The 21,572-nt window shown below is 45.9% G+C and overlaps 1 protein-coding gene across 1 annotated transcript; it reads left to right on the top strand.

Annotated features, from left to right (window-relative positions):
* Positions 1-5,756: 5,756 nt before the first annotated feature.
* tdrd5 (tudor domain containing 5) lies at positions 5,757-19,297 on the top strand. The gene is made up of 15 exons (XM_080460707.1): positions 5,757-5,841; positions 6,868-7,107; positions 7,261-7,478; positions 7,775-8,069; positions 8,172-8,248; positions 9,553-9,615; positions 9,856-9,912; positions 10,986-11,145; positions 11,653-11,729; positions 11,936-12,150; positions 12,256-12,465; positions 12,564-12,630; positions 17,295-17,495; positions 17,674-17,784; positions 18,694-19,297. The coding sequence occupies exons 2-15, from the start codon at positions 6,879-6,881 to the stop codon at positions 18,730-18,732; spliced, it is 2,019 nt and encodes a 672-aa protein (XP_080316833.1). The 5' UTR covers positions 5,757-5,841; positions 6,868-6,878; the 3' UTR covers positions 18,733-19,297.
* The last annotated feature ends 2,275 nt before the right edge of the window (positions 19,298-21,572 follow it).

Genomic DNA, 21,572 nt, shown 5'->3' on the forward strand with positions numbered 1-21,572 from the left:
ACAGCTCCTGATCCTCCATTCCAGTCTACAGCTCCTGATCCTCCACTCCAGTCTACATCTCCTGATCCTCCACTCCAGTCTACAGCTCCTGATCCTCCATTCCAGTCTACAGCTCCTGATCCTCCACTCCAGTCTACATCTCCTGATCCCCCACTCCAGTCTACATCTCCTGATCCTCCACTCCAGTCTACATCTCCTGATCCTCCACTCCAGTCTACATCTCCTGATCCTCCTGATCCTCCACTCCAGTCTACATCTCCTGATCCTCCACTCCAGTCTACAGCTCCTGATCCTCCACTCCAGTCTACAGCTCCTGATCCTTCATTCCGGTCTACAGCTCCTGATCCTCCACTCCAGTCTACAGCTCCTGATCCTTCATTCCAGTCTACATCTCCTGATCCCCCACTCCAGTCTACATCTCCTGATCCCCCACTCCAGTCTACAGCTCCTGATCCCCCACTCCAGTCTACATCTCCTGATCCTCCACTCCGGTCTACATCTCCTGATCCTCCACTCCAGTCTACACCTCCTGATCCTCCTGATCCTCCACTCCAGTCTACATCTCCTGATCCTCCACTCCAGTCTACAGCTCCTGATCCTCCATTCCAGTCTACATCTCCTGATCCTCCTGATCCTCCACTCCAGTCTACAGCTCCTGATCCTCCACTCCAGTCTACATCTCCTGATCCTCCACTCCAGTCTACAGCTCCTGATCCTCCACTCCAGTCTACAGCTCCTGATCCTCCACTCCAGTCTACAGCTCCTGATCCTTCATTCCAGTCTACAGCTCCTGATCCCCCACTCCAGTCTACATCTCCTGATCCTCCATTCCAGTCTACATCTCCTGATCCTCCTGATCCTCCACTCCAGTCTACATCTCCTGATCCTCCACTCCAGTCTACAGCTCCTGATCCTCCACTCCAGTCTACATCTCCTGATCCTCCACTCCAGTCTACAGCTCCTGATCCTCCACTCCAGTCTACAGCTCCTGGTCCTTCATTCCAGTCTACAGCTCCTGATCCCCCACTCCAGTCTACAGCTCCTGATCCTCCACTCCAGTCTACAGCTCCTGATAACTTCATTCCAGTCTACATCTCCTGATCCTCCACTCTGGTCTACATCTCCTGATCCTCCACTCCAGTCTACACCTCCTGATCCTCCTGATCCTCCACTCCAGTCTACATCTCCTGATCCTCCACTCCAGTCTACACCTCCTGATCCTCCTGATCCTCCACTCCAGTCTACAGCTCCTGATCCTCCACTCCAGTCTACATCTCCTGATCCTCCTGATCCTCCACTCCAGTCTACAGCTCCTGATCCTCCACTCCAGTCTACATCTCCTGATCCTCCACTCCAGTCTACAGCTCCTGATCCTCCACTCCAGTCTACAGCTCCTGGTCCTTCATTCCAGTCTACAGCTCCTGATCCCCCACTCCAGTCTACAGCTCCTGATCCTCCACTCCAGTCTACAGCTCCTGGTCCTTCATTCCAGTCTACAGCTCCTGATCCCCCACTCCAGTCTACATCTCCTGATCCTCCACTCCAGTCTACACCTCCTGATCCTCCTGATCCTCCACTCCAGTCTACAGCTCCTGATCCTCCATTCCAGTCTACATCTCCTGATCCTCCTGATCCTCCACTCCAGTCTACAGCTCCTGATCCTCCACTCCAGTCTACAGCTCCTGATCCTCCACTCCAGTCTACAGCTCCTGATCCTCCTGATCCTCCACTCCAGTCTACAGCTCCTGATCCTCCTGATCCTCCACTCCAGTCTACAGCTCCTGATCCTTCATTCCAGTCTACATCTCCTGATCCTCCACTCCAGTCTACAGCTCCTGATCCTCCTGATCCTCCATTCCAGTCTACAGCTCCTGTGTCGCCACTCCAAACTTCAGCAGGGAGCTCCTCCCAGCAAGATGTAAGTGATAATTCACTTACTACTACCCCAGCTACTGCCCCAGACCCAACGACTGCCCCAGCCCCAGCTACTGCCACAGCCCCAGTTACTGCCCCAGACCCAGCTACCGCCCCAGCCCCAGCTACTGCCCCAGACCCAGCTACTGCCACAGCCCCAAACTACTGCCCCAGCCCCAGCTACTGCCCCACACCCAGCTACTGCCCCAGACCCAGCTACTGCCACAGACCCAGCTACTGCCCCAGACCCAGCTACCGCCCCAGACCCAGCTACTGCCACAGCCCCAAGCCACTTTCCCAGCTACTGCCCCAGACCCAGCTACTGCCACAGACCCAGCTACCGCCCCAGACCCAGCTACTGCCCCAGCCACAGACCCAGCTACTGCCACAGCCCCAAGCCACTTTCCCAGCTACTGCCCCAGACCCAGCTACTGCCACAGCCCCACGCTACTTTCCCAGCTACTGCCACAGCCCCAAGCTACTGCCCCAGACCCAGCTACCGCCCCAGACCCAGCTACTGCCCCAGACTCAGCTACTGCCACAGACCCAGCTACTGCCCCAGACCCAGCTACCGCCCCAGACCCAGCTACTGCCCCAGCTACTGCCACAGCCCCACGCTACTTTCCCAGCTACTGCCACAGCCCCAAGCTACTGCCCCAGCTACTGCCTCAGACCCAGCTACTGCCCCAGCCCCAGCTACTGCCCCAGACCCAATTACTGCCCCAGCCCCAGCTACTGCCCCAGACCCAGCTACTGCCACAGACCCAGCTACCGCCCCAGCCCCAGCTACCGCCCCAGCCTCAAGCTACTGCCACAGCCCCAAGCTACTGCCACTGCCCCAAGCTACTGCCACAGCCCCAAGCTACTGCCGCAGCTACTGCCACTGCCCAAACTACTGCCACAGCCCCAAGCTACTGCCCCAGCTACTGCCACTGCCCCAGCTACTGCCCCAGCTACTGCCCCAGCCAATGCCACCTGCCAGTGACACAGCTGTGCAGGGGAAAGGAAATCCATCAGAAGCTGTGGTGAGACTGGACATCACCAGTTTAAGGGCAAAAAATATTGAACGAAAACCGAACAAATCACGAAAGAAGAGTGTCGGAGGCTGATGAGGCGAGAAGTAAAACCTCTTAAGTTTTCATTTGTGTATTGTTAAAGCCCAGGTTTCTTGAAGTTTTGTGTTTCAATTTGTGTTCTTAAGAAACCTGTGCTGCAGTATATTGTACCTTATTACAGTATTATTGCCACTTTCATACTATGTATGTTTACAATAGGTTTATTTGTTATTATAAATATATATATATTTATTATTATTATTTAAAGTTTTATTATTATATATTGAAACTATTTTACTAAATGTGTGTATAGTAAATACTAATTTGTTATATTGTACAGTATATTTTAAGTGTGATATATCTGTATTAAAACAGTGATTCATAACGTCGTGTCTGAAGCGTCTTTTGGGTCGTTAGACGGCTCCAGTGTTGCACTGGGAAGATGGTGTGCTAAATTTCACCTCAACAATGAATCATATTAAACCATTATATATATATATATATATATATATATATATATATCTCTGCCGTGCCACACGGTGATACAATAGGACAGGATGCTCTCCCCCACGCAGCTCGGTGGCAGAAAAGAAGACTCTGCAGAGGGTAGTAGAAGCTGCCCAGAGGACTGTGGGATGCAGCCTATCCACCACCAGGGACATCTCCTCTGCCAGAGGCAGGAAACGGGCCTCCGGCCTCCTGAAGGAGATGTCCGTGGTGGTGGATGGACTGTGGGATGCAGCCTATCCACCACCAGGGACATCTCCTCTGCCAGAGGCAGGAAACGGGCCTCCGGCCTCCTGAAGGAGATGTCCGTGGTGGTGGATGGACTGTGGGATGCAGCCTATCCACCACCAGGGACATCTCCTCTGCCAGAGGCAGGAAACGGGCCTCCGGCCTCCTGAAGGAGATGTCCGTGGTGGTGGATGGACTGTGGGATGCAGCCTATCCACCACCAGGGACATCTCCTCTGCCAGAGGCAGGAAACGGGCCTCCGGCCTCCTGAAGGAGATGTCCGTGGTGGTGGATGGACTGTGGGATGCAGCCTATCCACCACCAGGGACATCTCCTCTGCCAGAGGCAGGAAACGGGCCTCCGGCCTCCTGAAGGAGATGTCCGTGGTGGTGGATGGACTGTGGGATGCAGCCTATCCACCACCACGGACATCTCCTCTGCCAGAGGCAGGAAACGGGCCTCCGGCCTCCTGAAGGAGATGTCCGTGGTGGTGGATGGACTGTGGGATGCAGCCTATCCACCACCAGGGACATCTCCTCTGCCAGAGGCAGGAAACGGGCCTCCGGCCTCCTGAAGGAGATGTCCGTGGTGGTGGATGGACTGTGGGATGCAGCCTATCCACCACCAGGGACATCTCCTCTGCCAGAGGCAGGAAACGGGCCTCCGGCCTCCTGAAGGAGATGTCCGTGGTGGTGGATGGACTGTGGGATGCAGCCTATCCACCACCAGGGACATCTCCTCTGCCAGAGGCAGGAAACGGGCCTCCGGCCTCCTGAAGGAGATGTCCGTGGTGGTGGATGGACTGTGGGATGCAGCCTATCCACCACCACGGACATCTCCTCTGCCAGAGGCAGGAAACGGGCCTCCGGCCTCCTGAAGGAGATGTCCGTGGTGGTGGATGGACTGTGGGATGCAGCCTATCCACCACCACGGACATCTCCTCTGCCAGAGGCAGGAAACGGGCCTCCGGCCTCCTGAAGGAGATGTCCGTGGTGGTGGATGGACTGTGGGATGCAGCCTATCCACCACCAGGGACATCTCCTCTGCCAGAGGCAGGAAACGGGCCTCCGGCCTCCTGAAGGAGATGTCCGTGGTGGTGGATGGACTGTGGGATGCAGCCTATCCACCACCAGGGACATCTCCTCTGCCAGAGGCAGGAAACGGGCCTCCGGCCTCCTGAAGGAGATGTCCGTGGTGGTGGATGGACTGTGGGATGCAGCCTATCCACCACCAGGGACATCTCCTCTGCCAGAGGCAGGAAACGGGCCTCCGGCCTCCTGAAGGATCCACTCACCCGGCACACGCTCTGTTTCCCCCTCTCCCCTCAGGCAGGAGGCTCCGGGGTATTAAGAGCAGGACAACCACACTAAGGAACAGCTTCTTCCTGGAAGCTGTGAGACTGCTGAACTGTGGAGGACCCCTGCAGCCCCTGCAGCCCCCCACCCCCCCACCCCGTGACACCCAACAGACAAACATATCTGCACCCGCCAAACATTTGCACTGCTCTGACCACTGGACGTTGCACACTGCACAGCTGTCCCTTTAACAATTTTTTTGTTGTGTCATTTCGTTTCAATTATCACATAATTACTATAGTGTTTTTATAATTAGTTACTTTTATTTATACTTAGTATTTTATCTTATACTTAGTTATTTTTATACTTTTTACTCTGTAATTGGCTGGCGCCGGGACCAGAGTTATCAATTCTGCTTCATTTGCGTCTCTTCTCCATCCCTCCATCATATTCCTTCTTTCACTCCCATATGTCCTGCAGTCCACCAGCACATGCTCCACCTTTCTGATTGTTGACATACACGACAAATATGGTTAGGGTTAGGCCTGTTGGAGGTTTCTGAATTATGTGTTTTGTACTATAAAGTAGGGAAGCCCAATTCTTAACCTGGTAAAGATGGTCTCTTCTTCCCTACTGTTTCCTCCACTCCTCATACCTCCAAGATATTTAGACATCTTTCAAGCCACATGTGATCTTATTTTGAAATGGTCCCTCCAAATGGTCTTCTTCCTGTTGTTTTACCGTAATGCTCAGTGTAATCTGGCCAATCGAATGCTCGAAGCGACCTGGACCCATACGAGCACCGGTGCTTGGTGAAGGATCTTCTTTTCAGTTTGAACCAGGTGAGTCGCTAAAACATCTCCTGTGTTTGACCTCATCTCGAGCCAGACTCGAAACGTGTGAAGTTGAAGTCAAACACAGAAGGATGTGATCGTCGACTAGTCGAGCCTCCGTCCCTCGCGGCCCACGTGCAGCAGCTGCAGCGTCTCCAGCTGATTCCACATCTTTTCTCACGAGTTTCTACTTAAAGCAGTGGTGCACAGTAACTAACAGGAAGCGAAAACTAGAGTTTTGGGTCCAGATCAGAGCTTGTTGAGCAACAGAAAAAGAACCAATTAAGCAGTGTGACTTTCCCATTAGTATTTTGCTTTCAGCAGTATTTGACATTTGTTTTATGGTATTTCTGTCTGCTTTATGGTTATGTTGAGGAAAGATTACCTTATAAGACAGTTTCCTATTATCTGAAGTACAATAGCACAGTTAAAAGGTACTGTAGAGTAAACACAACCAAGTCATGAGCCCTCAGACTGGAAAAAAACTGCTGTTAAATCTTTACTGATCAATTTTATTTTTGATTTGAAAAATATTGAGGAATGGATTTTCTGCAGAAAGGAAAGGTGAATGTTTATAAACAGTTTTTCACAAGTGGACATTTTTGCCCTTAATGACTTGGTAAATGTCTTTCAGTGTCATGATGATCTGTGAGACAAATTGGAGATGTAATTCCCAGAGTTTGTCAAGAAAGTGATTTTAAATGCAATCACATTACAAAATAGTCTCATATGTACTAACATGGACAGATGAAGAGCAAAACTGGACCAAACTGGACAAAAAGTGTCGACTGATGCTCTACCCAAATCTACACAGTGAAACATGCAATGACCTTATAAGACCTCTGAAATGATAACTGATATATTCTGAAGCAGGGTTAAAACATTGAATCAATACTTTGAAAGCACATTTTCTGATTGGAAAGTGAAGATAACATAATCTGCTGTGCTGAACTCGTCAGACCACTTCTTCTAAGTTTGGCTATATGAGGATGTATTGTGTATTTTCCTGTATTGTCTTCTTGCTCTGTTTTCCAGATAGATGCCAGATGAGTCAGGACAAAGTTTTGGCACAACTAAAAAAGGATGTGCGGTCCTTGCTTATCTCATCCAAACTGGGGCTTGACCCTCAGCAGCTTTGCGAAGACTACTTCCAGATGTTGGGGCATCCTATGCCCCTGAAGATGCTGGGCTACAGAAATGTTATGCATTTTGTTAATGACGTGCCGGACGTTGTATCTGTTAATGTCACTCCAGATCGACATGTCTACCTGAAAGGTATTTTTTTTAAATTTCAAAGCCAAATTTGATGTTTTCCCCCCCACTTTTAGTTTGTATTGATGTGTCAGTGGGACGTTTTCATTCTTCAGACCTTAACGACTGGATGTGTTCTGTTGTTTCAAACTGTCACTTGTGTTTCCCTTCTCGCAGCTGTTTGTGACGACACCACCAGAGACCAGGCGGCACTAGTGACCAAGCAGCGTTTGTCAAAGGCAGATCGCAACTGCCAGAGGAGAAGCTACTGCTCCTTTCCACCACCCTCCCGACACCGCCAGCCGCCCCCCTTTGTGGCTTTCCATGGGAAATTTCGCTCTTCGACATTCATCCCTCCCGATCTGAGAACACAACTCCATCACCTGCTCTCCAGGGTATCCAAGCATCCGTACTTCGGTCTGAAATTGAACATGTGTTTACAGAGGAGGGGGGAAAGAAATGTCCCCCCTCATCTTGAGTCTCTTTATGATTTGACATCACAAAACATTGCAATTCCAGTGAACAAGTTAAAGTAAAAACAAACCCAGTGGTTGTCTCGCGCTGGTCAGTGGGCTATATGCTTTACATCCTGGCATTGATAATTGCTGAGCAGTTTTTTTGTTTGTTCCTTCCTCATAAAGTGAATTTCATTGTGGTCTCATTTGGATAACTGCTGCGTGCGTCCTTTCAGGGCCCAATCAGACTGATTGAACTCGAGTGGAAATACTTGCACTGCTTTGGCTTCCCGTTCTGTGTCAACAACTACGGGTTCCACACAAAAGAGGAGATGCTGATGGCAGCATCAGACATGATCATTCTTCAGCATGACCAGTTTGGCTCCACACTGACCCTGAAGCAACATCTGCTCCCTAAGCCACTGCTCACTCCGCCTCCCTCCACCAGGAGGACGGGACCCCTGAAGCCGGGGTTGCTTCCGGCTGATGTACCCTCCATGAAAGGGTTGTGTGCTGAAGTCAAACCTACAGGTGACGCAAGCTTTAAGAAGTTGATTTTATATACACTATATTTGCATATGTTTTTTCATCATTATGCATGTTTTTGATATGCTTTCATGCTTCAATTTGAAGTTTCAGTGAATGACAGTGTTTTGAACAAATGGCGCTCTAAGACAGCTGTGGACCTCGTCCATGACAATTCAACGACTGTAAGTAGCAAGCGAGCGAATCATGGAGAAAAGGTTTTGTTCTTCTTGATTCTGTCCTGTAGCTTTATTCTGATGTGAAGTCAAACATAGTCGGTGCCACCAGACATAAGACACGGCATTGCAGGAGTACATAACACATGCAAGATGCTCAAGGATATTGACAAAGTGCTTTGACACACACCTTTTTGACATACTTAAGACTCTTGGTTGTTCAGCCCCTCCAGGATTTCAAGGGCCTTTTCAGTGATCGTTGTGGCCCAAATCCCACATTTTGTGAGTGCTTTTCCAGAATATTGTGATGATCAAAACTTTCAAAAATACAAACTTTAAAGAGTTGCGATTTTCCCCTTTTTTCATAGGAATTAATTTTTGTTTTGGAAAATGTGTAATTAACAATCTGAAATAATAACATGCTTTGACTGAAGAACAAATACACAGAAGATAATCCTTTACATCACCTTGACATGACAAACAAGAGATTACCAGGACTACAAATATTTAATAAAACCGGCTTTACTGATCGAAAAAAAGGTGCAACTCTTGGCATTCGTAAAGGACAATGAGGAGTACGATAGAATTCTATTGAATTACATTTATTTAATCTATTTAAGACGTTAATCACAGCCATCACAATAAAACAAAGACTTTCATTTCAAAAGTGAAAAATGCACATTCCACTGTCTCATAGGAAATTAAACACAAACACATGCGGGACATTGCCACATTCTGAGGCAGCCGCCACTCGTCCCTGCTGACCCCCGGAACCAATGAACCATCCCTGTTGTTTCGTCCTGTGATAGACCTGCGTTTGCGTCGCACTTCCCCCTGCAGTTTGGGAGCAACCGTCGCTCGAAGCATAAGGCCACACACATTCTCTCACATGAGTGCAGAAAGTCTAATCGAGCCTTAAAGAGCATAAAACACTAAACAGGTCCCCCCCCTCACTCTTGTGAGACATTTAGAAACAACTTTTCTCAGCCTTAAGTCGTAATCTTGGTTGGTAAATGGCACGACGTGTCGAGAAATAGAAAAACTTTTCCAACGTCACGGTTACAGTCTCATGACGATTCTTCAAAATTGTGGAAAAGTTTCAGGGACTTTGACGTTGATTTTGTGTTAAGAGTTGCTATGGCAACACAGTGTAATCCTGGAGGGGCTGGTTGGTCATTCAATGTTCATTCAGCAATTGTTTTGTTTTTTTGCACTGAAATATCACATTGTAATGTTGAAAGTATGAAGTATTTCAAATGAAGCTGTGTTTTCTACTGGAATCTATGAGTCAGCCGGGCGTGATTATTTCTCAGCAAATGGCGGGGAAAGGAGCTGCTGGGACTATCACCAAGGAGCTGAAAGGCAGGCTACGAAAGGTCAGCCTTCACCCTGCTTTCTGAGTATGTCTGTGGAACAGTTATATCTGTCACAGTAATGGATGATAATAACACATGGAATCTATACTTTTTCAAATAATGTTGTCCGGAGCAGTGCAGCATGAACACAGCACCACATCTGGACAGAAAATGCACAGAATGTAACTTGAGATTTTCAGAATGATTACAACAAACCCAATCTTGGAATGAAACTTTTCACGTGTTCGAAACTCTTTGCAGGTTGTTTCCCAGAAGAGTGGAGGATTATCAGTCAATGATCTCACAGTTGAGTACAAGGTAAAAAAGTTATCTATTGCATTTGATTCTCGATTAATTATTCAAGTTCTTTGTTAGTTTTTGGAACCAGTTAAGTCCGCCCCGAGATCGGCTTTACTTGTTGCCTTTCAATTCGACCAGAAGTCTGCAGCCTGCAATGCAGGAGCCACATGTGGCTCTTTGGCCCTGTTTTAGTGGCTCCCTGAAGCTTTATATCTAAATAAACATTTTATCTTAGTTTGATTTTATTTACACACCAAAGTCATTTTCCAAATGACTTGTCTTTTGGATGAAAAAAAGCTTCAGAACAAGACACAATAACTAAAATGTGATTTAAAAAAATGCTAGAATCACTTGAATTTCTAAAAGATAAAAAGAAACAAGAAAACTGCTTAGAAAAGCGATTAAATGGCTAAAATCTCCTTCCTTGCTGGCCTTAAAACTATAAGTCATTTTTAAAAGTGTTAGATGTGTTTTGGTTCATTTCACCCTTTCTGTGCTTCTATTAGTCACTGTTTAGTCACAACATTACTCATTTAACTTTTATCCTGTCTTATCTGACATTTGACTTTGTTTTAATGTGTTCTGCGTGGAGCAAAGCTTGAAGGAATTTTCTCTGGGGTTAATAAAGTACTTCTATTCTAGTCTGAAATGTCAAAATTGTCTGAAAAATGCTTGAAAAGATGGATGAAACTGCTAAAACCAGGTACAAAAACAGCTGAAAATGAACTGAACTGTTTCCCAGCCTAACTTGTGATGGAAACGTTGTAAATTCAGCAGACGATAAGAGTTTCTGTACTTGTTTCAAAACTGCTGTTTGAACTTTAAGAAGTTGTGTCAGCCTCATTCTGAAGGTTAAATGTGTTTTGTGGCTTCAGGTAAGTTTGATCTGGTGGACAATCAAGCACAAACATTTCTCTTTTGGTCATCAAAGTTGCAGCGCCCTGAATTGGATGAGAAATGATTTTCTTAGTTCAATAACTCAGTGGCAGCGCTTCGTCCTGCTCCTCATTACAAGTGTCGGTGTACATGAGCTCAGGTCATCTTGTTGGGAATATTTGAAATCCTCTTTGGTTGCTCTTTTGTTAATTCAGAGACTTTTCGGTGAAGCCTTACCTCTGAAACAGTGCGGCTTTGTCAACATCATTGATCTTATTGATAACATGAGTGACGTCTTCCACATGGAGCCAGCAGAGGGCGACAACAGAAACCAATGGATCATCTCAGACATACATGGCATCAACACAGAAACGGGTGAGTATGCACATTTGAAGTGTTTTGTGAATCAAACTGTAGAATGTAATTTTGAATGATTTTAACTTGTCACACCACGCCTTCACCCAGCCACACCCCCGTCACTTTCATTACACCCTTGTGGAAACATGTTGGGTTCATAACACTACTCGATATGACTTGACTATTTATATTATTACCTTTAATTCATAATTCCTTGTAAAAATTTGAAGCAAAACATGCACTTAGGTTTATGGCGAATTGTGCGTCCAAAACATGAAGTGAAGTGTAGGCGTAGCCGACTGTTAAAGGTTATCACCTTCATTTGTGAACTTCACGTATTAAATGCAATGAAATGATGGGAAAGGCATACTTGGTGTTGAATACACTGACCTGTATGTATTTGTGGTGAAAACGGTCCCCCAACCTGTGACCCATTGTGTTATGTGAGGTTTTATGTCATATGACTGACAACTAATGCCTGTCAGGTACTTATAACTTTTCTTTTTTTCGATTGTTTTTCCTAAGATTTGAAAGACAAGAAGAGTTTTAATGATGGAGTCGAGTTCATTCCAGATTGTCCAGCAAATCCCAATAAGACAGAGGTTTGGGATTAAATCACATTTCTAAAATCTACAGGTTGCACAACACATTTCTTCCATTTTGCGCTGTACTTCTAGAGAGGTCAAAAGCAGCCAAAGCTATGGTGCAAGTTGTAATGACTTGCTCTGGGCAGTCCTGTAGGAAGTAGCTGAATAGACTGTGGTCTCCAAAAGCCATTGGTTTTTCCATTTTAATGTTTGTCATATAGATGCCAGAGAAGTGCCATGCTATGCTGGAGTATCTCGTCCCCACGGTGCCAATGGATGCGATTCTGAGCGAGCGTCTCAAACCTCCAACTCACCACAATGCTCGGGAGTTGATCGAAGTCTCAGTGGAAGAGGTGCTGTCACCTGGACATTTCTACATTCGTTTCATATTCAGTGATGAAACCATCGCATTTGAGGAAATGATGATTGACATGAGGTGATTGTGTATGTTTGTAAGTCCAATAGTTTTTTTTTTTTTATCAAACAAAGGTATGAAATGTAATGTATTTTTTGTGAGCTTTATTTTTCTCACCTGTCCTAGACGATGCTACAGGTGTTCTGAGATGTCGGAGCTATACTACCTTCCCGAACAGTTTGTCCGACCGGGTCAGGTCTGCTGCTTGTCACCAGCTGGGTGGTGGTTCTACCGGGCGGTGATCCACCAGATTGTCAGCTCCACTGAGGTGGAAGTGTACTATGTTGACTTTGGCATTATGGCAACGGTACACACCTCGAAGCTCAAGTTCCTCAAGTAAGGGTCCTCCAGCATCCAGGCAGAACCTTTTGAATATAGACACATGAGCTGGTAGGTGTTATGCTGTCTTTTCTACAGTTGATCTTTTTTCCCAGGTCTTGTTACTCTGTTCTCCCAGCACAAGGTGTTCCATCATCACTTGCTGGAATTACACCTACCAATGTGAGTCTGTAATTATACTTTCTTTGTGAATATAATGACTGAACAGCTTTCTGCACTGTAGAGGACTTGAACTAGTTGCTTAAAAAATTACTGAGTGCATCATAATATTAGGAAAACCTACACATGCACTAAAATTTTGAGTTCCTTTCTTTGAGGAAACTAACAGGACATTTCTAAAGTTAGTTTTATTGATGGCTCGAGGTCAGCGGTCTGCAACCTGCCACTCTGAAGCCACATGTGGCTCTTTAGCTTTGCTCCAGCGGCTCCCTGAAGCTTCCAGAAAATATGCAAATAAACATTTTGATCTCATTATGTTTTTACTTGCACCCGTTTATAGAATTATCTCCTGGTATAAAAATGACCAAGAATGGTAAAATTGGCAAAACCTGCCTAAAGATAAGAGTTAAAACTGCTTTAAAAAAACAAAAGATGATACATTAGCAAAAAACAAACTCCTGAGACCTGTTACTAGAACCTGAGGCCTGTACTAGAACCTGAGGCCTGTACTAGAACCTGAGGCCTGTACTAGAACCCTGAGACCTGTACTAGAACCTGAGGCCTGTACTAGAACCTGAGACCTGTTACTAGAACCTGAGACCTGTACTAGAACCTGAGGCCTGTACTAGAACCTGAGACCTGTACTAGAACCTGAGGCCTGTACTGGAACCCTGAGGCCTGTACTAGAACCTGAGGCCTGTACTAGAACCTGAGACCTGTACTAAGAACCCTGAGGCCTGTACTAAGAACCCTGATCAACATACCAGGTTCTCTGTTCCCTGGTTAACTTATCCAGATGAGAGTGATCCTGATCACCGTTCCTACCAAGCAGGTTCTCAACTCTCTGGTTCTACCCAGACCAGGTGTGAGCGTTCACGTGAAAGGGGCGGAGCTTGCAGCGTCTGACCAATCACACACAGAGAAACTCTGCAGAGCAGTTTCCAGATTACTGAAGGAGCAGTTAATCTCTGAGATTATGAAGAATTCCAACCCATCCAGCAGCTCAAAGCAACACTGCTGCTGCAGCCAGAACCAGAACCTTCCTGACTTGGTGAGATTAGAGCAGATTAATGGATCAGTGATATAAAGGAACAGCACTGTGATCACTCAGTTCCACTTTATTCCAGCAGAACGGTTCCAGGCAGAACTTCCTCACTGCTCTTCTTTTACTTTAGGTTCTCCATCACTGGTTCTGAGGTGGAGGTTCTCTTGTGTTTCCTGTTGGAATATTAATTCATCACCATGACGACAGGAGGAGTTCTGCTTCCATAAATTCATGGTTCTGCAGTTCTGTCAGGTGTGATCATGAACCTCATTATTCCAGATAAACAGACCTGGAACAAGTCAAGAACCAGAACCACCTTCAGAGCCTCAGAGACCAGGATTTATTTTATTATGTCTAAAGATTGTTCTAGATTAATTTCTCCTCTCCTCTCTGCTGCAGCTCAGAGCTGAACCTGCCCACCAATCACCATCATTTAAGAATGGGCGGGGCATTTTCCAAGAGATCTGATTGGTCAGGAGGCGGAGCTCTGACCTCTTATCTAGAACATAACCTGCTCCGGAGCAGGTTAGACTTTCAGTGTCAGTTACCATGGTGATTTATCCTGGTGAGAAGTGAGCGAGAGTCGTAGTACAGAAACCCAGAGTTAATCCTGAAGTTATCTAGATAAGAGAAACCCAGAGTTAATCCTGAAGTTATCTGGATAAGAGAAACCCAGAGTTAATCCTGAAGTTATCTGGATAAGAGAAACCCAGAGTTAATCCTGAAGTTATCTGGATAAGAGAAACCCAGAGTTAATCCTGAAATTATCTGGATAAGAGAAAACCAGAGTTAATCCTGAAGTTATCTGGATAAGAGAAAATCCAGAGTTAATCCTGAAGTTACCTGGATAAGAGAAACCCAGAGTTAATCCTGAAGTTATCTGGATAAGAGAAACCCAGAGTTAATCCTGAAGTTATCTGGATAAGAGAAACCCAGAGTTAATCCTGAAATTATCTGGATAAGAGAAAACCAGAGTTAATCCTGAAGTTATCTGGATAAGAGAAAACCAGAGTTAATCCTTGAAGTTTCCTGGATAAGAGAAAACCAGAGTTAATCCTTGAAGTTATCTGGATAAGAGAAAACCCAGCTTCGTAGTACAGGCCTCTGGTGATTGAGAAAAAGTAAAACAAGTAAAATCTGCAAAATTGCTTGGAATGGCTAAAATGGGGAAATGATAGCCAAAACAGTTTAGCTCGATCATAACCCAACTCCAGCAGCATATCCACTCCTCTCAACTCTTTGAAATACTTGAACCTAGTTTTTATCAAACAAAGTTTGAAACCTTTGATCACACCGTTGTCCTCTACCGTCTACAATCTCTTGGCATCTCTGATACAGCTCTCTGGTTCATCTTCAACTCACCATTTTGTCTCCAACAACTGCAAATCCCACACTTCCCCCATCGCCCACGGTGTTCCTCAAGGTTCAGAGCTCGGCTCCCTCCTCTTCACAATCTACATGCTTCCCCTTGGTCAAATCATTCGCCAACATCAACTCAATTTCCACTGCTATGCTGATGATGACCAACTTTACATCTCCACCAAATCCATCAACCAGTCATCCTCTCCTCCATCATCAGCCAGTCATCCTCTCCTCCATCATCAGCCAGTCATCCTCTCCTCCATCATCACTCAGTCATCCTCTCCTCCATCATCAGCCAGTCATCCTCTTCTCCATCATCAGCCAGTCATCCTCTCCTCCATCATCACTCAGTCATCCTCTCCTCCATCATCAGCCAGTCATCCTCTCCTCCATCATCAGCCAGTCATCCTCTCCTCCATCATCACTCAGTCATCCTCTTCTCCATCATCACTCAGTCATCCTCTCCTCCATCATCACTCAGTCATCCTCTTCTCCATCATCAGCCAGTCAGCCTCTTCTCCATCATCAGCCAGTCAGCCTCTCCTCCATCATCACTCAGTCATCCTCTCCTCCATCATCAGCCAGTCATCCTCTCCTCCATCATCACTCAGTCATCCTCTTCTCCATCATCACTCAGTCATCCTCTCCTCCATCATCAGCCAGTCATCCTCTCCTCCATCATCACTCAGTCATCCTCTCCTCCATCATCAGCCAGTCATCCTCTCCTCCATCATCACTCAGTCATCCTCTTCTCCATCATCACTCAGTCATCCTCTCCTCCATCATCAGCCAGTCATCCTCTCCTCCATCATCACTCAGTCATCCTCTTCTCCATCATCAGCCAGTCATCCTCTCCTCCATCATCAGCCAGTCATCCTCTCCTCCATCATCACTCAGTCATCCTCTTCTCCATCATCAGCCAGTCATCCTCTCCTCCATCATCACTCAGTCATCCTCTCCTCCATCATCAGCCAGTCATCCTCTTCTCCATCATCACTCAGTCATCCTCTCCTCCATCAATAACTGTCTTGGTCATCAAAACCTGGAGGGACAAGAACTTCCTCAAACTCAACAGCGATAAAAGAGAACTCCTCATCACTGGACCCAAACCTCTCCTTCTCTCTATTCAGAACATCAGCCTCCTCATCGACGGCTACAAAGTCACCCCTCCCCCTCTGTACGCAACCTTGGCATCATGATGGACTCCTCCCTCTCATTTCAGTCTCACATCAACCATATCACTAACCCCTCCTTCTTCCACCTCCAGAATATTGCCCGCCTCTATCCCTCACTCTCCCAGACCTCAGCTGAAAAACTAATCCTTGCCTTCATCACCTCCAGACTCTATTACTGTAATATTCTTCTTTATGGAAACCCCACCACTCATTTACAAAAACGATATTACATCCAGAACTCTGCTGCCGCCTCCTCAATCACCCCCCGTTCAGAGAACACATCACCCCCATCCTCCAACAGCTCCACTGGCTCCCTGTGCAATATGGTATTCAAGACAAACTTCTCCTCACCTGCAAGTCCCTCCCTACCCCACCCACCTCCTGCAAAAACACGGTCCCACCTGCTGGCTCGCCAACCTCCTCACACCCACTACCCACACTAAGCACTTGAGCTTGGGGGACCGAGCCTTCCCTGCCCCGCCCCGCCCCGCCCCGCCCCGCCCCGCCCCGCCCCGCCCCGCCCCGCCCCGCCCTCTGGAACTCACTCCCTCAGCCCATCAGGAACACGAAGTCAGAGTAAAACTTTCAAACACTCCTCAAAACCCACCTGGTCAAACTTGCATTTCCTGAAACTCTTCGTTTTATTTTTATTTACTCTTGTTTCTTTATGTAAATTGGCTGAGTGTGCAAAAAGTGCTAAACAAGTTTGATGTATTATTATAGTAAAATGTTGGAAAGAATCAAAATGACTGAGCAGCTAAAAAAAAAAATTCTAGCTTTTTAAATTGTAGTGATGGAGCTTCATAAATGCAAACTATTATACAGTAAACTATATAACCTCATAAGCTGTGTGAGACTCGTAATAAAGCTTGAATAGTTCTTCAACTCCTGAAAAATTCTATTGAGAAACTGTCAAAAACTGCAATTTTGGTGATAAATGTTGAAAACCTCTGGTCTACAAGAAAGCACCCATTCACGATACAGTTGAGATTATCCACGACACTTTCCTGCTGCAGTTCTACTAACCACAGTATAAAACAAGATTCTCGGGATGTATTTAAAATGAGTTCATTGATCTGTCTCAGGGTTACTGGACTGCTGAGGCCTTAGCATCATTTCGTGAACTGTACATTGATCGCATCCTGGTGGGACTCCTGGATCATTACGTTGGCGATGTGCTGCAGCTCTACCTGTGTGACACCTCCACTGCAGAGGACATCTACAGCCACACTGTTCTGATAAGCCAAGGCCATGGAAAAGCCTGCAGCCCTGCAGTCTCTGCAGCGGTGAGCTTCTCACACATTTTTACCGTTGGGAATGACGTCAGGTATTTTTGCATAATGTGTAAAAGTTAGGAGGGAGTGGGAGTACTTTATGTGTGAGGGTGCTTTTAGCATTTGAAACACTTTGCTGCAGGTAAAGAGCTCTCTTAACTAATTCATCTGTCCTCTTTTCTTGGTTAAGTTGAGTCCCAGAGTTACGCCAGTGAGTTTCTACTTGGGGAAAGGTGTGGTGGACCTGCCAGAGATAGAGGTGAAGAAGATTTTGACCCCCCAGCCATGGGAATCAAAGGAGGTAGCTATGACACATGCATGAAACTTCTGTTGAAGTTAGTATTGCTTTTTATTGTATAATTGTTGCATTTATTAGTTTGGAGAAAAATAATGCAATGTTTCCAGTGAATCTCACCTGACACAAAGTAATGTAGAAAAAAAGATGCTTGAGCTCGTAATACTGTCACACATCTGTATTTTGTTATTCGAGGTTCCGTGGTGATTTTCAGCTTTATTCCTCCCTCTGGCTCTTCACTCCCACTCTCATTTCTCATTGAGCTTTTTTAGGACCCGTAGAAGCTGCTAAATTGACCAGATTTGATATGACAATGAAGTAAAACAACAAATAGGATGACTGGGGACGAAACAGATTAGATCACCTTCGCTTTACCTGACTCTGGACAAAACTCTGGAGAAATTATTTTCTCGTGGAGGTATTGTGCATAGACTGGCCTTTGCTTGTCAAATTTGATATCAGAAAAATTATACAGACGATGTGGAATAGCTGAATATATTCTATTACTTCTTTCTGAAATCTTCTGGTGAATGAATGAAAGGGTGATTATACAGCCGACATTGATCTTACAATATTTTCTCATTCATACAGAAACTGACTGCATTGGGCTATGTGATCCAACAATTCAATCCTGTGTAACAACACTGCAATGCTGTAGAAAGTAATGGAAGCACTGTTTGCAACATTTTCTTTTTTAATTTCTTTGGTTATTTATTTAGATCTTTTACATCTTAAATACATGTTGTTCGAAACAGTAATTTCACCCTTTAGACAGAGCAGCGCTGACATTGTTCAGCACCTTAAGCCTACAAACCTTTTCTAAGATGTTTTAACTGCACTAAATATTCACTTCCTCTTTGAAGTCATGCGATTTGTGTGTCAGTATAATGTGAAGCTTTGTTGCTGTCTCATCAGGAAGAAGTTGATATGCCCTCCCTGGAGTTGATAAAGTAGCCGTTAACCCCAACAACTTTGACCTTCAACCTCACTCCTCCAGATCAAGTCCAACTGAACTGTATGCTGAGTGAGAAAGCTCGTCTGTAGAACCAAAATGACAGTGGATGATGTTTTCTGAAAAGGGTTTGTTTTTCTCCAACTGTATTCGCAGTGTTTGACATTTGTTGAATGTTGTTTTAAAAAAAAAATACATTTGTTTGGTACCGTTTCTTGTGTTTCACCACTCATTTTTACTCTGGAATTGGATATTCCCTTCTATAATTTGCAGGGAACGGCAACAACTTGAAGGTCAAAGCAGGTTCTCTGTCTTATCTGACATTTATAGACTCGCCAATTCTTTTTTTTGAGGCTCTCAAGTGGAAGTCGGACTGATTTGCAGCGTGTCATCACCGCTGTAAAAAGTGTGAGCGCCTCAGAGATGTGACATGACACCGTCGAGGGGGCCAGCACCCGAGCACACCACTGGACACCAAAACTGCCCCCGGGGTTGTGATGGTCAGAGTGTGTGATGGTGTCGGAGGCCGATAGTCCAGTTTTCTGCTTATTAAATATTTCAACAGACTGAAAAGGCTCAGTGGACTTTGTACTCGGTCACGGTGGGTGGAGGAGGTCTGTCTCCAGCAGCGTGGCTGCACCAGCCAGCACATCCACAGTGCGGTCCTCCAGCTAATCATATACTTTTGCAGAAATTAGACTGTTACACACCTTGTCACCATCACTAATCGATCAGTGCTGTCCAGCACTCTGTCATACTTTCATCTTCAAATGAAAGAGTAACATAGTTCTGCTAATTCAGTATTCAGCCCAATGCCTCATTAAAGAAACATCTGCTGGAACACTGCATCTTTGCCGTTTATGATAAGCAGCGTTGGGAAGTAACGGACTACATGTAATGGCGTTACGTAATTAGGATACAAAAAATTTTTACTAATTCGTTACAGTACATAAAAAATGTGTAATGTCGTTACAGGTATATTAGATAAAAACTGGGATTACTTAACGGGATTACAATAGAAAACCAGATCGCATAAACTGGAAACGCAACTGACACATGCGCCGTCCACTGGCATTGCGACACTTTCAGGCAGACTGCAACAACAAACCCACGCCTGAAGCGACGCGTTGCCATGGATACTGCCGGCAGCTGCTCTGGTCATGGCTGCTCCCGGGGAAAGAAACTCTGATATCATTTTGTTTTGAAGGAGAGAAGGCTCTGAACCTCTCTGGACAATGAGAATTATGCCTCCCAGCCGTGAGGCTGTCAATGTCTCACCTGAAGAACAAGTCTGCTTATTGACTCAGGAGCCGATCCAGCAGGTTGTTCACTTACTCAGTCAGTGATTTATGCTGCCAGATAAACAAACATTTATATTTAGTCTGGAAAAAAACATTCAAACCAACTGGGGGGGGGGGACAGAGAGAGACAGACAGACAGAGAGAGACAGACAGACCGAATCCTTTCTTGACAAATGGAATGATCAGACAGTCTTTGTGGAGTTAATGACTATGCCATAAAATACACCATATATATATACAGGTACTTCTCAAAAAATTTGCATATTGTGATAAAGTTCATTATTTTCCATAATGTAATGATAAAAATTAGACTTTCATATATGTTAGATTCATTACACACAACTGAAGTAGTTCAAGCCTTTTATTGATTTAATATAGATGATTTTGGCAAAAAAGTAAAGAAAAACCAAAAATCCCCATCTCAAACAATTAGCATATCATGAAAAGGTACTCTAAATGAGATATTAACCTAATCATCTGGAGCACCACACCCCCCCTTCAATCAAAGAATTAACTCTAAACACCTGCAAACGATTCCTGAGGCTTTTAAAACCTCCCAGCTGTTTCATTACTCAAAACCACAATCATGGTGAGACCGCCGACCTGACTGCTGTCCAGAAGGACATCATTGACACCCTCAAGCAAGAGGCTAAGACACAAAAAGACATTTCTGAGCGAATAGGCTGTTCCCAGAGTTCTGTATCAAGGCACCTCAGTGGGAAGTCTGTGGGAAGAGAAAAGTGTGGCAGAAAACGCTGCACAACCAGTAGAGGTGACCGGACCCTGAGGAAGATTTTGGAGAAGGACCGATTCCAGACCTTGGGGGACCTGCGGAAGCAGTGGACTGAGTCTGGAGTGGAAACATCCAGAGCCACCGTGCACAGGCGTGTGCAGGAAATGGGCTACAGGTGCCGCATTCCCCAGGTCAAGCCACTTTAGAACAAGAAACAGCGGCAGAAGCGCCTGACCTGGGCTACAGAGAAGCAGCACTGGACTGTTGCTCAGTGGTCCAAAGTACTTTTTTCGGATGAAAGCAAATTTTGCATGTCATTCGGAAATAAAGGTTCCAGAGTCTGGAGGAAGACTGGGGAGAAGGACATGCCAAAATGCCTGAAGTCCAGTGTCAAGTACCCACAGTCAGTGATGGTCTGGGGCGCCATGTCAGCTGCTGGTGTTGGTCCACTTTGTTTTATCAAGGGCAGGGTCAATGCAGCGAGCTATCAGGAGATTCTGGAGCACTTCATGCTTCCATCTGCTGAAAAGTTTTATGGAGATGAAGATTTCCTTTTTCAGCATGACCTGGCACCTGCTCACAGTGCCAAAACCACTGGCAAATGGTTTACTGACCATGGTATTACTGTGCTCCATTGGCCCGCCAACTCTCCTGACCTGAACCCCATTGAGAATATGTGGGATATTGTGAAGAGGAAGTTGAGAGGCACCAGACCAACACTCTGGATGAGCTTAAGGCCGCTATCAAAGCATCCTGGGCCTCCAGAACACCTGAGCAGTGCCACCGGCTGATTGACTCCATGCCACGC

Source organism: Lipophrys pholis, assembly GCF_963383615.2.
Source record: "Lipophrys pholis genome assembly, chromosome: 1".
In the NCBI taxonomy this organism is placed as follows: domain Eukaryota; kingdom Metazoa; phylum Chordata; class Actinopteri; order Blenniiformes; family Blenniidae; genus Lipophrys; species Lipophrys pholis.

Excerpts from the sequence above, each read along its gene's own strand:
- tdrd5 (XM_080460707.1), top strand. The coding sequence starts at position 6,879 with ATGAGTCAGGACAAAGTTTTGGCACAACTAAAAAAGGATGTGCGGTCC. Across the intron at positions 8,070-8,171 it reads TGCTGAAGTCAAACCTACAG|TTTCAGTGAATGACAGTGTT; the intron begins GTGACGCAAGCT and ends TTCAATTTGAAG. Across the intron at positions 12,151-12,255 it reads GAAATGATGATTGACATGAG|ACGATGCTACAGGTGTTCTG; the intron begins GTGATTGTGTAT and ends CACCTGTCCTAG.